This window comes from Ylistrum balloti, unplaced genomic scaffold (assembly GCF_031769215.1).
Source record: "Ylistrum balloti isolate Yb309-2 unplaced genomic scaffold, AGI_CSIRO_Ybal_v1 Utg370640, whole genome shotgun sequence".
Classification (NCBI taxonomy): domain Eukaryota; kingdom Metazoa; phylum Mollusca; class Bivalvia; order Pectinida; family Pectinidae; genus Ylistrum; species Ylistrum balloti.
Window position 1 is genome coordinate 106,838 of NW_026782390.1, and position 14,996 is coordinate 121,833.

At 33.9% G+C, this 14,996-nt stretch overlaps 1 protein-coding gene across 1 annotated transcript; it reads left to right on the forward strand.

Annotated features, from left to right (window-relative positions):
- Positions 1–400: 400 nt before the first annotated feature.
- Positions 401–12,012, forward strand: LOC132557204 (RING finger protein 11-like). Its single transcript, XM_060221699.1, has 3 exons — positions 401–593; positions 5,039–5,190; positions 5,668–12,012. The coding sequence occupies exons 1-3, from the start codon at positions 486–488 to the stop codon at positions 5,837–5,839; spliced, it is 432 nt and encodes a 143-aa protein (XP_060077682.1). The 5' UTR covers positions 401–485; the 3' UTR covers positions 5,840–12,012.
- Positions 12,013–14,996: the final 2,984 nt, after the last annotated feature.

Consider the following 14,996-nt stretch of genomic DNA (forward strand, 5'->3'; position numbering starts at 1 on the left):
AAGCACTTCTTTTACATTGATATTTACACTACTAAGACGGTTTCGTAAAAAGACATATTTTTATAATAATAATAAACTTAACGTGACAATATGATTCATTAACTTGTTTACGAACGTCATGTCACAACATATCCTTTAAACGTCATCCAAAATACGAAACCAAATACGATATTTGGTTTGTTTTGATAGACAAAATATTTCTACGCAAAAATGTAATCCTACAATTATGATATTTTAATTATAACTAAGGACAATTCTTGTCACCATGAAATGAAGATTTTATTTAAGATATTAATATTCTATGTCAATTATGCATTTGCTTAAGATTACAATATCGGCAAACAATCCCGACATTTACGTCACTCGCGGAAGGATGTGCGTGATTAGGCGAATGTTTTCACTTGTCACCTGTTCCAGGAACAATGAAACCATGCTTTGAATATATCTTTATTTAACCGTTAGCACGTTTGCCATCACCAGTCAGCATGGGGAACTGTTTTAAAACACCAAGTACCGACGACATATCGCTGTTACGTGGCCATGATAGTCAAGATGGAGCAGAGCAAGCACTCGGCCCTCCTCCGCCGTATCAGGTTTGTCACGATCACAATGTCAGACAGTGTTTACAAACAAGGCCATATCGGAGACAATCCTTTGTTGTTTAGAAGTCTGTTTGGTTGTCAGTAACTGTGGGTACATTGGGTATTTTAACTGATGTTGGGATAGTGAACATTTTCATGCTATAATAATCTGTTTAAACCAGCTATATATGACATGCAAGAGATTATCGATTTAGTATAACACAAACGCCACGATATCTAGGTAAAGCTATTTTTAGTAACAAAGCCTTTTCGTCAAAAGAAATTTACATAATGTGACTAACGAAAGCATGGCATATGGAGATTTCTTAAGATCATAAATTGATACAAAGGAAATATTTTTTGAAAGAAAAAATACGTAGTTTGAAAAGTATGGACTAATTAAATGTAACTTGTACCGACATTATAAATGTACCATGTATGTAGAAAACATATACAAATATCAAACTTGGAACTTAATGTTGCCCTGATAGATGTTCATTAATTAAGACCTTTTGCCTTGGTGTTTTGTCTGTTGTTTTCTCGTTATTTTTTCCTCAACTTCTCCATTTAAAGGATTCCTTGTTACTAATCAAAGGGTCCAGTCATGATACAACATGCTGGGATAAAGTGTTACAAAGTCCCTTTTTTTCAAATGAATAACCCTGACTTACTTTGACGTTTACATGGACCTAATGTATCAACATCTCTACAATATTAAAGAGGTCCGAAGTCTGGTTTTAGGCCAGCATTATATAGTAATATATACAAGAATGAAATGCTTCCAAGTTAGTTTAACAAATGCCCTTGACCAAATTTTAAGGCCACAGGGTCAAATGTGTCAACAGCATGTTGAAGGTTGTCCACTATCCTAATGTAAGTACAGTACCACTTTAAAACCAATAATTTAGTGCACAAGGGACGAGATTTGTCATAATGTACCACTGTGTCAAGAATTCATTCATGACATAGAAAACATTGTCAATGCCATGGATTTATCTAGAAATTGGGGAATGCAACCAATTGTGGAAGAAAAAGAATTTCGGTGTTTTTTTTTTTTTTGAGAAATGGAAGAATTTCGGACAGCCCTTTTGGTCACCATTCAAAAGAGGGATTTTGTAAACTATATGACATAAATGAAAATTATATATATAAAATATGACAATAAAGATATCAGATTAATATTTCTGTTTTTTTTTATAGCATGATTTGAAAACATGTTTAGGAATTAAGGAAAAATATACTAACTAGCTCTGTTTAGGGGAAGTTTTCTCTATTGTAGGGAATTAGTCATATGCTTTCAGTATATTTTCTTATGGACAATTTCTTTATATTGCAAGTAACAGTAAATAAGAATGAAAATTAAGTGAAATTCAGTCCATTGCACTACTTTTCAACAATTCATGCAATTCAGTACTTCATTATATGTGCATGCATGCATATGTATATATATATCTGTTTTTATTTTGCAATTGACCACATTTTGTGACACCCTGTGATACCCTTATGTATACATACTCTAAGGCCGATTCACTCAGATGCTTGACAAATATTTAAACAGACTAATGTCAAGCATGATCTCCTCACATATAGCTACATTGTAGTCAATAATGATCATACCATTTAGTATACACATCCCATGATGGCGGCAGACTTACAATGTGAACATTTCAGATGTTTACACCTTTAGCTTTGCATCAAATCACCATTATGATCTCTTGTATGGCATTGTCTAGGGAATGATTGTTATATAATTTACTCTGAAATGTATAACAATGATATCATACATTTTTACTGCATTCCAATCAGAATGCAAATGCCACAAGTGTTCATATCAGGCTTTCAGATGTTAGTATCAGAATTAAAAATTTCAAATGAAATGTTCATACCATAAACATGATGTACATATGAATACCATGCAAGTCATCTGTAATCCTAGTTTTCCAATGCACAATATTAATTATCAGCAGTGGAATATAAAGCAGAGAGTACAGTGATATTTGTAATACATATATTTCTAGTCTTTCAATGTAAATATAGCCTGGAGAAAAAATATCCTTACCAAACAACAGTAACCGGAAACAGGCTTTGTTCATTGTGAGAAAGAATCTTGAAAAGAACAAAGTCAAAGCATTTCAGTATATTTTATTTTCCACATTTAATTTTTAGCCTGATTTGATATTTTTGACAGTCAATATGTTGAACCACCAAAAATCAAAGCAAATCTCGACCTCACTATTAATAATCACCTGATACTTATAAATGTACAACAAATTTATGTAGCCAATTTCAAGTAATCTGATATTGCACCTGTAGCATGATGGCTAGCGGTACAACAATGAATGTTAAGATGACAGGTTTTGAGGTCAAGTGTCAAAAGGTCAAATGGTCAAAATCTTCAAACAGCTTCCTTTTAATAATCAGATGACCTGGAATGACATTATTATATATATATATATTTATTTAAATGTATGCCTGTACAACTCCATTTTTTTTTCTTTTTTGCTGCCCATAATTTTGTGGGGGAGCATATAAGTGCCGCTTTGTCCATCTGTCTCTTCATGTCTGGAGCATAACTTTGTCCAATGTTAAGCAGGGATCATGGAACTTGGTGTATACATTGGTCATACTTAGGGGATGTACAGTGTACCAAATTCAGGCCCCTTGACCCTTCAATTACAGAGTTGCTGCCATTTGTTAAGATTTTGTGTCTGGCACATACGTTTGCTTGCCTATACACTAAGATAATGAAACTTGGTGTAGACATTGATCAGATAAAGATGATACACAGTGTACCAAATTCAGGGCCTGCTACCCTGTAAGTACAGAGTTATTGCTTTTGTTAAAAATATTTTGTCTAGAGCATAACTTTGCTTGCATTGAAACTTGGTGGGACATAGATCATACTCAAAACAGTGTGCAATGTACTAAATTTAGGGCCGTTGACCCCTCATTAAAAGAGTTATTGCTCTTTGTTAAAATGTCTTGTCCGATGTATAACTGAAACTCATATAAAGACAATGTGCAGTGTACCAATGTTAGGCTTGCAGCCCCTTAATTACAGAGTTATTGTCCTTTGTTAAAATTTTGTGTCTGGAGCATTATTTTACCTGCATTTATACTAGGATATTGAAAAGTGATGAATACATCAGTCGTACAAAAGCAAGGTGCAGTGTAGCAAAGTCCAAGTTATTGTCCTTTATCAAAATTTTGTGTCATGAGCATAGCTTTGCTTGCTTTAAAACTAGGATCATGAAACTTTGTATATACATTGATCATACTAAGAGAATGTGCTGTATAGGTAGTAAAGTCAGGGCCTATAACCCCTTAATTACAGAATTATTGCCCTTTGGTAATTTTTTTTGTCCAAGAAATTTGTTTTCAGGAAGCACTGATACTCTTGTTTTTTCAATTTTATGACCCTATAAACAGGCCTTCATGACACCTTGTGATACATAATTGTGTTGTAGAATTCTGGAATCTGGCACTGTTCCAGATAATGAAAGCGTTTCAAAGTCAGTTGTTGTCTCAAGGGAGGGAGGGGGAATTTGGGCTAACAAATTCAAAATACATTTTATACAGTTTAACATGTATGTAGTATACTATCTAAATATATATTATAGCAAGGGACACTGGTGATTATACAAAATTTATTCTATCAGAACATTAATAATTTATAGGTACATATAAACTTAATTGGTAATGGTTTTCTGGTCCATCAATACATTAATACATGTACATTAGTCATTTTGGGTCATCATGTGCAAAACTGTTAACATGTCTACTTATGTAATCATGATAAAAGGTCAAGAAGGATAAGTACAAAGGGCTAGGTAATCCCACAATGGCTTTATATACATACATATTATTATCAAGGGGAAATGCATGTAATGGTAATATATGTCATAAACATGTACAGATAGGTATATAATGAACTCATAACACAGGTGAGTCTACAAGGGGATGTACGGAATGACTGCATATACTGTACACACACATGATATCATGATGATTCATAAATATATGTGTATGTACAAAGAATCAAGTTACACAACAATGTTGACTACATTTATTTTCACATTTGTCAAGTTCACATGACATTCCTTAATTATAAGCTTATGTCTAGTCTGTTGCTTTGAAAAAAAAACTTAACCAAAACCAGTGATGTTTGTTCTCACTGTTATACAAAGGGTGCTTACTTTCTGCCTTTGGAGTATGAACTATGTGTAGCTCATCTGCAGAAAAACTGTAATAGTGGATGTTAAAGCTAGTGAATAGATAAATGAAAATATGTCATGGAAAAAATGTAATAAAGTTTCTTATTGGACAGTAGCTGTGCCATGATTATATAATTATAGCATATACAGATACAGAATTCATTTCATAGATCTAGATTTATGTCAAATTATTATCTTCAGAAAGCCAAAGATTTATCTATAGAAATATATCTGATTTTGCAGGAGCGTGTACCAGTTTATCACCCAGCTCCTAATGTAAGCCGCCTGGCCAGCCAACTGTCTGAGGAGGAGCAAATTAAGATTGCCAAGCGTCTTGGACTGATCAGTCACCTGCCCACTGGAGTGTATGATGGCACTAACAAGAAGGGAAGAGAGTAAGTACCATATCTAAAATGGAAACTTGAAAGTACTATAACACAATTAAATTACTAGTCATACTGTAAAAACTGTCCTTTTTGTGTGGGATCTATTTTTGTTGATTCATCGGTACTGTTAATCAATTAATTCACATGCCCTCAAACTGTTAGAATTAGTTGATTTATTGAGCTATATTCATCCACAAAATCAAGTGTCCTTGAAATAATATTTTTGAAAATCACGAAATTACTGTATTCTGATTGATAAATTATAGCAAAGGTACACATTAATAGCAAAATAATTGGAATTTGAAGATGGCTATAAATTGATATTCCAACATAAGCAAATAACAAAGAAAACTTTTAAGGCAAGATTGTCATTAAATCAGTATATTCGATTCTTTGCTGGTAAGTTGATAAACTGATATAGAAATGGCAGCTTTGACCATTTTCTTTTTGAACATTTTTCTTTGAGATTTATGGCTACTTTTCCAGATGTGTTATATGTATGAACGACTTTATACTGGGAGAGAGCCTGAGATTTTTGCCATGTATGCACACCTATCACAGAGACTGTATAGATGACTGGTTGATGAGATCATTCACTTGTCCTTCGTGTATGGAACCTGTGGATGCAGCTTTACTCACAACATATGAAACCAATTGACATCAGAGTCATATGGAGGACAAAGGGACTCGGCTGTCATTGAGACTTGTTTTTACAGGAACTTCATTTTGATTTTGTCCTGTGTTTTGGTGCTGGAGATGTGATATAGACAATGTAATGACAGAATTTCATTCCTCAAGTTTTCAACAGACTATTTGGTAAAATTGTGGATCTGAAAATGTAGCTACGTGCAAAACAGACAGTGAAACAGCTACTAAGTTCTCAACAGATCTGCAGATTGTGACAGTACTAGTGACTACAAGACTAGCATGCTACTGTAAATACAAGCTCTATAGTAACTAGCTCCTCATTAACACACACTTGATAATCCTGCACACTCAGGCATATTGTTTAGCAGTAGTTGTAGTACCAGGTAGTACCTAAACTTGTTCACCGTTACAAAAGCAGGTTGATCACTTGGTCCTGAAACACAACAGTCTAATCAAAACGAACAACAGCTAGATATTGTCAAACAGGTCTGGTATTGTATAGCAATTACAGTGTATAGTATGAGACACCAGTTGATCAACACATACTGGTTGGTTTGTGGAATGAGAAAACACTTCAGCTATGACATGGTAATCTACCTGGGCTACACATCTGATCTTCTTGATCTTTTTATGCATATTTTGTAAAATATATTATAATGACCATTACCGATATCAACACAACATTATTTATCAAAGCTGATCCACAAGTGAAAGTCCTTCAGGTAACTCATTCTCTTGATCAGACAGCCGCAGTGAAAATATTTCCCATTTGTTGATATAAAGATTTTGAAATATACATATTTAAATGAGCATACATTATAGAACTGTGTTGTAAGCGATATTAATCTAAGGTAAACTCAATGCATCTTTATCAAGACATTAAGGAAACCAGTCTGTTTTTATTCAGTGTTATAAATATATTGATAATTGGATTTCATTGTTTGTGAGGACCTGCACTGTTTTGTATTATATATTTAGTAATTACTATACCAGAATGTCTTTCTAGAAATCCTTGATCATTTATGAAATGATGTGATATCTCTCTGTATTATAACTAATGTGCTGGTACATTGTTATTGAGTCATCAGTACACTTGAGTGTTGTGCTTTACTTTTTCTTGTTGCTTTTCTCTTGTTTTATTTTCTGCATTATACAGCAATATTTATTTTTGGTTTAATTTGCTTTAGCTTTACACAGACTGAAGTTCTTTAAAACATCTTACACTTATGATGGTAAAGTAACTTGACTGGACTGGCATATTTCATTACCACATCTATAAAATGTACCACTAGAATTAGATTACATCTGATTCCTGAGAATGTACAGCATGTCGTTCTCGGAGTTCTTCACTGTTTCATTACTCACTTTAAGAGCCTTTTCTCATTTGAAGTGCCCACCACTCAAAATTTTCCTTTAATTTAAAGTCTATATCATCTCATTTTTGGAATTAATTTCTGCAATTTTTCATTGTTGACAAGACACAATCTTTTTGATAATTTCTGTTTCTGCATATGATATGCTACACTGTACAGATTTATCTATCTTATAGACCTACAATTTCAGCTTTAAGATCCTCATAAACAATATCCATTTTTAGAAGAATTCAATATTTCTGTTTTTAAAACCTGAAGCATCATAAAAAAAACTTGCATTTTTAGAGCCCCATTAAAAATTTCCTTTTCAAGGGGCCCATATATTTTCTGTTTTAAGAGCCAAAGGTGCTTACTACAACAAAAATAATGTTTTAAGGGACAGAAAATAGTGCTTTAACCTTAAAATTTCAACAAATTTTATTGAAGGGGTATTTTTTTTATCTGACAAGAATGTGCTTGCATTGAAAAAGATGGGTAAATATTTCTTGAATTACGTTAAATATTATATGGTAATTCACGACACCATAGAGGGAACATTTTAACAAGAGAGGCTAATTTATTGTGTTTTGTAGTAGATGCATTTAAACTGTGTTATTTATTATTTTATTTTTGTTGTTATTATAATTGGCAATGTGCTGTTATTCATTGAGTAAGAGAACGCAAAATGTTGAATGCTAGTAATCTTCTGTTTCTAGTATTTCATTCAAGTAGAATCTCTTCAAATTTTGGACTAGAGGATAAAAAAGTCCACATACATAATATTAACTTTATTCATTTTACAACACTATTGCAAAAAATGCTAACAACTGATATTGATCACTCTTGTTTGTCTTGTCAGAAGAGCATAAGATGTTTATTGTGAGAAAACCCTTGTGGTCAGAAAGGTGACCACATACCTTTTTTCACCAGCTGATATAGGAATTCAACCTATCATTTGTGTGAAAGGCAAATGTGTTACCAGTGCCCCACACAACCATACATTTGTAATATTTCATCACAAGTTACCTTGTATATAATTTATCATTTTATCCAGTTTTTCTTAAAATCATCTTATCTTTATGAAAGGTTCATCAAATAGTGTGGGTCTCAGTAACCTAATGTAAGAAAAGGTGAGAAAAAATCTAATTGGTTCAAGGAGGAAATATTTAGATAAACATATTTCTTATTTAAGAATTCATGAAAAATTAATTTTCTAGATGATGATTCCTGTTTATTTTATCAAATTTACTAGAAATATTCAGTTCTAAGTAATAATTCATATTAAATGCTTTTAATTGAACATAAAGCAAGTAAATTGAAAGGTGTTCACAACAAAAAATATTGTAATGTGTTGATAAAATTCCAAACTGATGAACTGACCTTCCTAGAGAAAAGGTTGAAAGTGCTTCTGATGCAAAATAAATCTGTGAACATTTAACAGGAAAGATGGACATGGTTGTCGTTAACTCAATCTTGACACCTATTGAATTTCATATAAATATAAACATCCACATTAGTGCTTATCTTTGTAGTTGAAAGACCATCTAAATTAGACAGATTCTATTACCAGAAAATTGTGTTCCTTTCATGTAGATATTGTTTACTAGATATTTTAAGTTTTATAATTGATGTATGATCCACTTGCCTTGTTAGTGTGCTGTTTTTTTATCTGTGTGAGTGAAATTTTATGTAGTATGTTGTTTCTGATTGAGTGGAATATTATACTTATAGCAAGTTTCTCACACTGATTGAGTGGGTGTAATACTTTATAACAAGGTCAGCATACTGTTTGAGTATAATGTTATATAGTAAATTTCTCACACTGATTGAGTGGGTGTAATACTTTATAACAAGGTCAGCGTACTGTTTGAGTATAATGTTATATAGTAAATTTCTCACACTGATTGAGTGGGTGTAATACTTTATAACAAGGTCAGCATGCTGTTTGAGTATAATGTTATATAGTAAATTTCTCACACTGATTGAGTGGGTGTAATACTTTATAACAAGGTCAGCATACTGTTTGAGTATAATGTTATATAGTAAATTTCTCACACTGATTGAGTGGGTGTAATACGTTATAACAAGGTCAGCATACTGTTTGAGTATAATGTTATATAGTAAGTTTCTCACACTGATTGAGTGGGTGTAATACTTTATAACAAGGTCAGCATACTGTTTGAGTATAATGTTATATAGTAAATTTCTCACACTGATTGAGTGGGTGTAATACTTTATAACAAGGTCAGCATACTGTTTGAGTATAATGTTATATAGTAAATTTCTCACACTGATTGAGTGGGTGTAATACTTTATAACAAGGTCAGCATACTGTTTGAGTATAATGTTATATAGTAAGTTTCTCACACTGATTGAGTGGGTGTAATACTTTATAACAAGGTCAGCATACTGTTTGAGTATAATGTTATATAGTAAGTTTCACATATTGATTGAGTGTAATATTCTTAGACAAATTATTTAACACTTCTATTGAGAGTAATATTCTGTGAGGAGTTTCACATTTGAATGTAATATTCTATAGTAAGATCAACACACTATTTGAGTGTGATATGATAGAATAAGTTTCACACATTGATTGAGCGTAATATTCTATAACAAATTATTTCACACTTCCATTAAGTGTAATATTTCAAAAACAAGTTCGACACAATTTGAGCTAACATTCTGAACTAGCAAGTTTTTCTCAGTGAGTGTTATATTCTTAAACAGTTTCAGCAGAGTGTTTGAATGTAATATGAAACTAAACAATTTAAGATATTACAGAATCAAAGGCTGGAAGATGTTTGAAGATATCTCATACCAGATGAGAGTTGAAAATTGAGATCTGGAACTTCACATTATGCATATGATGTTGAATATCTTCAGCATGATCTAAGATTATTTCACAATGGTTACATTGTCCTAAATTTTCAGTGCAATACTTCCCCAGTCAAGTCTCACTTTTGTCCAGTTTCAGGTGTGTCTGTTATAGCTAAGGCCCTGTATTACATGCAGGTCACACCTGGTTGTACATGTCCTTTTTAAGGTCTGGTTCATGATCATCTCTTATCCCTGTATTATATACAGGTTAGACCTAACTGTGTTTCTTTTTTAGGTCTCTCTTGTCATTGCTCCTATGATCTGTAATTCGTGTAGGTGGGGTCCAAACCATGTGAAGGTGAACTTGTCATGAGAATGACAAATTCCAAGAAATGAAAAAGCAATATTTGTAGAAAAAATTATCTGTCATAGCCATTATAATTATTGATCATATTAATTCCTGTTCCTGTTGAACCTTGTGTGAACAAAATTTGGTGAATTACCTCCCCTTAAGCACTGAGTGCTCCACTTGGGCTTGTGACTTTCCCTAAGTTAATTGATCAAGTCACTGTTTCAGTGTTGTACAGAAATGGATCAGATAGGATAATCAGCCTAGTTACTAACAGACCTCTGAGAAAATTAGCAAATGAAAACTGCATCTGGAATATTTCTCTTGTATTTAAATGTAAAAAAAATTGAAGTTGAGGATGCAAGTAAACCCTACATTCATGGGAAACAAAAACACCAGTCATGGATTTTGGGAGGCAATATCATTACACTTACAAAGACAGCACAGATCTGTACACGGACAGTTTAAACAGTCTAACCTTGTTCGCTGTAAAATGTCCTTATCCACGGAAAAACTTTATATGTATATATGTGTGTGTCATGTGATGATTTCTCCTTTGTACTGTATCACCATTCTATCCTATGCAAACAGATCATTTTATAATATTTCCATGTTATTTCAGTTGCTTACATTATTTTGATGGGTCAAACTTAATATTTGTGACCTAATGGTAGGTACCTGGGCAAAAATAAATACTAAAATATCATAAACTTTGACATTCATTCAAATGACATCAGAATATACTTCTGAAATTTTGCATCAGTGTTTGTGTGTTGGGTTTTACGCCCGTCATTTTGAGGCAGAGTTTTCGTGCAGTGGTTGTTGGTTACCTCACTGAACAACATATGGGAGGCTCATTCTATGCCATGCAGAACATTCAAGGTGAAGTGTCTCGCCAAGTCAGCAAAGATCAGTGTATTTCTTCACCTCCTGAGAATGACAAGGTGAAGGGAGCTTGAACTATGCACCTCACACTGAGCTTATCACAGCCCCTTTTTTATCATTAACATACTATATAAATTGTTTGTTGTATACATAAAGGCCGGTGAATTATATTGAAAACATTTTTTTGTAGGCAGTTTATTGGATTTCCTATTCAGTTTAAGTAATCTGTCATATTTGAAACCTTTTACTCGGATCCTCTTTTGTAAGGATTTTGTTTATAATTTCATATTAGACATTCTGTTGAAATTATGTTTGCTGTAAAAGAAATGGTGATGCAGTCAAGAGAAATGAAAAAAACCACAAGTAAAAATTGTTGACATTAATTAAAGTCACAACATCAGCATATTTTACCATTAAAGCTTTGTATAACATGGAAAAGGTAAACAGATAGATATTAGATTGAACACATGTCAGCTGTATGTGGCTGAGATGTGGTGTGAGAGGGTATGAATGGTGTGTAGGAGAGAGAGGATTGTGGAGCACTGCCCGACTCGGACTGCCTTGATTAGCCCTGTTAAGGGTGTCACCCACTGTATCATGTACATGTATTGTTTAGTATTGTTCAGATATATAGATCTCCATGCAATATGCTGGTCATTTTGCCACAAACTAGATTAGAGTTTATGGTAACACTACACTCCATTCATATGGTGTGGCTTGTATGTATTGTTAGTTACACGGAATAACTGTTGAAGAATAAAACAAAGTGTGAGCTAATTGGTAGTTGCTTTGTCTGTCTCTTATAAACAGCTTGTCATTAGTTCATTCTGTTGAATAGATCAAATGCTACATGTATCTCTGTGTTTTGCTAAGGGGAGGTAAGTGCTTGTGTGAAAAATTACCTGATGGTGCAGCAGATATGGTCAGACCCTCGAGTTCCTATATAATTAGTGTTCTTTTTCATGTTTTTTTTAACAACTTAAGTGTATAGATGAAGAGCATCAAGCTTACTCTAACGAATGTTCCCAGATCTGTATTGCTGTCCAGGTCATGGAAGTCAAGTGTACTAAAATATTTAGAATGACTAAGGGAACTAGTCAATTAATGTGTTGGCAGTTTTTCCATAAGTGAAACAGTATACCTATATATTGGCTGCCATTTAAGATGACGTATACCAATAAGTTATAGTAATCTTAAAGTCATATGATTCATCCCAACATAGCTTTATCATTCATTCCTGAACCTGCATTGTGCTGTCGAAGACGTACACGATATCTAACAGTGACATGAAAACATTAAAAAAAGGTATTGAATGGCTAAGTCGATGCTCTAGTAAGTACGAACATACTAGTACCAGCCTACGTATGTGGTTCTGGTCTGTCACATATCTAGTTTCAGTCTGGTTTTAGCTGTCACGTTTCTAGTTTCAGTCTCTTTCCGGTCTGTCACTTGTTCTGTTTTCTTGTTTGGTCTGTCACTTGTCTAGCATTCTGGTACGGTATGTCAGGTGTCTAGTATTCTAGTTTGGTCTGGCAAGTGTCTGGTATCCTGGTTTGGTCTGGCAAGTGTCTAGTATTCTGGTACAGTATGTCAGGTGTCTAGTATTCTAGTTTGGTCTGCAAAGTGTCTAGTATCCTGGTTTAGTCTGGCAAGCGTCTATTATTCTGGTACGGTATGTCAGGTGACTGCTTTTAATCTGGTTTTGGTCTGTCAAAAAGTGGTAAAGTCTATTTTGGTTTGTCACTAGTCTAGTTTTCTGGGTAGGTATGTCTTGTGTCTAGTATTCGGGTTTGGTGTGTCACTTGTCTAGTTTTCTGGTTAGGTAAGTCTCGTGTCTAGTATTTGGGTTTGGTGTGTCACTTATCTAGTTTTCTGAGTAGGTATGTCTCGTGTCTAATATTCTGGTTTGGTGGGTCATTAGTCAAGTTTTCTGGGTAGGTATGTCTTGTGTCTAGTATTCGGGTTCGGTGTGTCACTTGTCTAGTTTTCTGGGTAGGTATGTCTCGTGTCTAGTATTCGGGTTTGGTGTGTCACTTGTCTAGTTTTCTGGTTAGGTAAGTCTCGTGTCTAGTATTTGGGTTTGGTGTGTCACTAGTCTAGTTTTCTGCGTAGGTATGTCTTGTGTCTAGTATTCGGGTTCGGTGTGTCACTTGTCTAGTTTTCTGGGTAGGTATGTCTCGTGTCTAGTATTTGGGTTTGGTGTGTCACTTGTCTAGTTTTCTGGGTAGGTATGTCTCATGTCTAGTATTCGGGTTTGGTGTGTCACTAGTCTAGTTTTCTGGGTAGGTATGTCTCGTGTCTAGTATTCGGGTTTGGTGTGTCACTTGTCTAGTTTTCTGGGTAGGTATGTCTCGTGTCTAGTATTCGGGTTTGCTGTGTCACTAGTCTAGTTTTCTGGGTAGGTATGTCTCGTGTCTAGTATTCGGGTTTGGTGTGTCACTTGTCTAGTTTTCTGGGTAGGTATGTCTCGTGTCTAGTATTCGGGTTTGGTGTGTCACTAGTCTAGTTTTCTGGGTGGGAATGTCTTTTGTCTAGTATTCGGGTTTGGTGTGTCACTTGTCTAGTTTTTTGGGTGGGTATGTCTCGTGTCTAGTATTCGGGTTTGGTGTGTCACTTGTCTAGTTTTCTGGGTAGGTATGTCTCGTGTCTAGTATTCGGGTTTGGTGTGTCACTAGTCTAGTTTTCTGGGTGGGAATGTCTTTTGTCTAGTATTCTGGTTTGATCTGTCACGTGCCTATTTTCAGACTGGGTTTGGTCTATCACAAAGTAATTTCAGTCTACTTTGGTGTGTCGCTTGTCTTGTCTTCCGGGTTGGTGTGTCATAAGTCTAATATTCAGGTTTGGTGTGTCACGTCTAGTTTCAATTTGGATTTGGTATGTCGTGTGTCTAGTATTCAGGTTCGGTGTGTCACGTGTCTAGCATTTTGGTTTGGCTGTCACGTGTCTAGTTGATTTCTCACGTGTCCATTTTATCTGTCACACTTAAGCTGAGTGTAACTGAGAACGTAACCCATATAAGATTATTTATCATTATTATTAGAAGAAGTATTTATTAATACTAATTTATGTTAAGTGATTCTGTTACGTTGTCGACATTTTGTATGATAATTAGTTCCATAAAACCACCTGATTTTGTCTGACCCAGCAGAGAAATGTTATGCAGGATTTTGTAAGTGTTACTCTAGAATGGAAGAAGACAAATTAATTACTGCAAGCTCCTATAACAAATATTTTTGTCATATGTTTGAAACATAAGTATTTTTATCCAAAAATGAGTATAAACTATGTCATATGCTCACAAACCAATCAGTAAAATACACTCTTGCTAATTCTTAATCTAATTCCACTTCACGACTAAACGACGAAGTAACAAATTTGACAATGATATACTCTATTTTATAACCAAATTTAACAAATACAACAAACCGACACCAAATGTGTCACACCGAAATTGTACTAAGCGTCCATTTTGTTTTTAGTCAAACAATAAACACTTTTTTGAAAATCGTGAACTACTTGTAGATGTTGGATATATTTTTGAAACACGTGTGGTATATTTCATTATCACGTGACTCTTTGGATTTATTTCTAAAATTCATGCTACGTATAAAATGTATAAAACAGAATACACAGATGTCCTTAGAGTTAATTTTAAAAATCGACATTGAACGATTGATATGATGTTTTAAACATACTATTACACTGCTATGGTCTTTAGTACATGGCATACATCTTAATACTTATAATATACTAAAAATTTA

Bases quoted from the DNA above. Each gene is read 5' to 3' on its own strand.
- LOC132557204 (XM_060221699.1), top strand. From the start codon at position 486: ATGGGGAACTGTTTTAAAACACCAAGTACCGACGACATATCGCTGTTA. The intron at 594-5,038 runs GTTTGTCACGAT...CTGATTTTGCAG, and splicing joins GCCCTCCTCCGCCGTATCAG to GAGCGTGTACCAGTTTATCA. The intron at 5,191-5,667 runs GTAAGTACCATA...CTACTTTTCCAG, and splicing joins ACTAACAAGAAGGGAAGAGA to ATGTGTTATATGTATGAACG.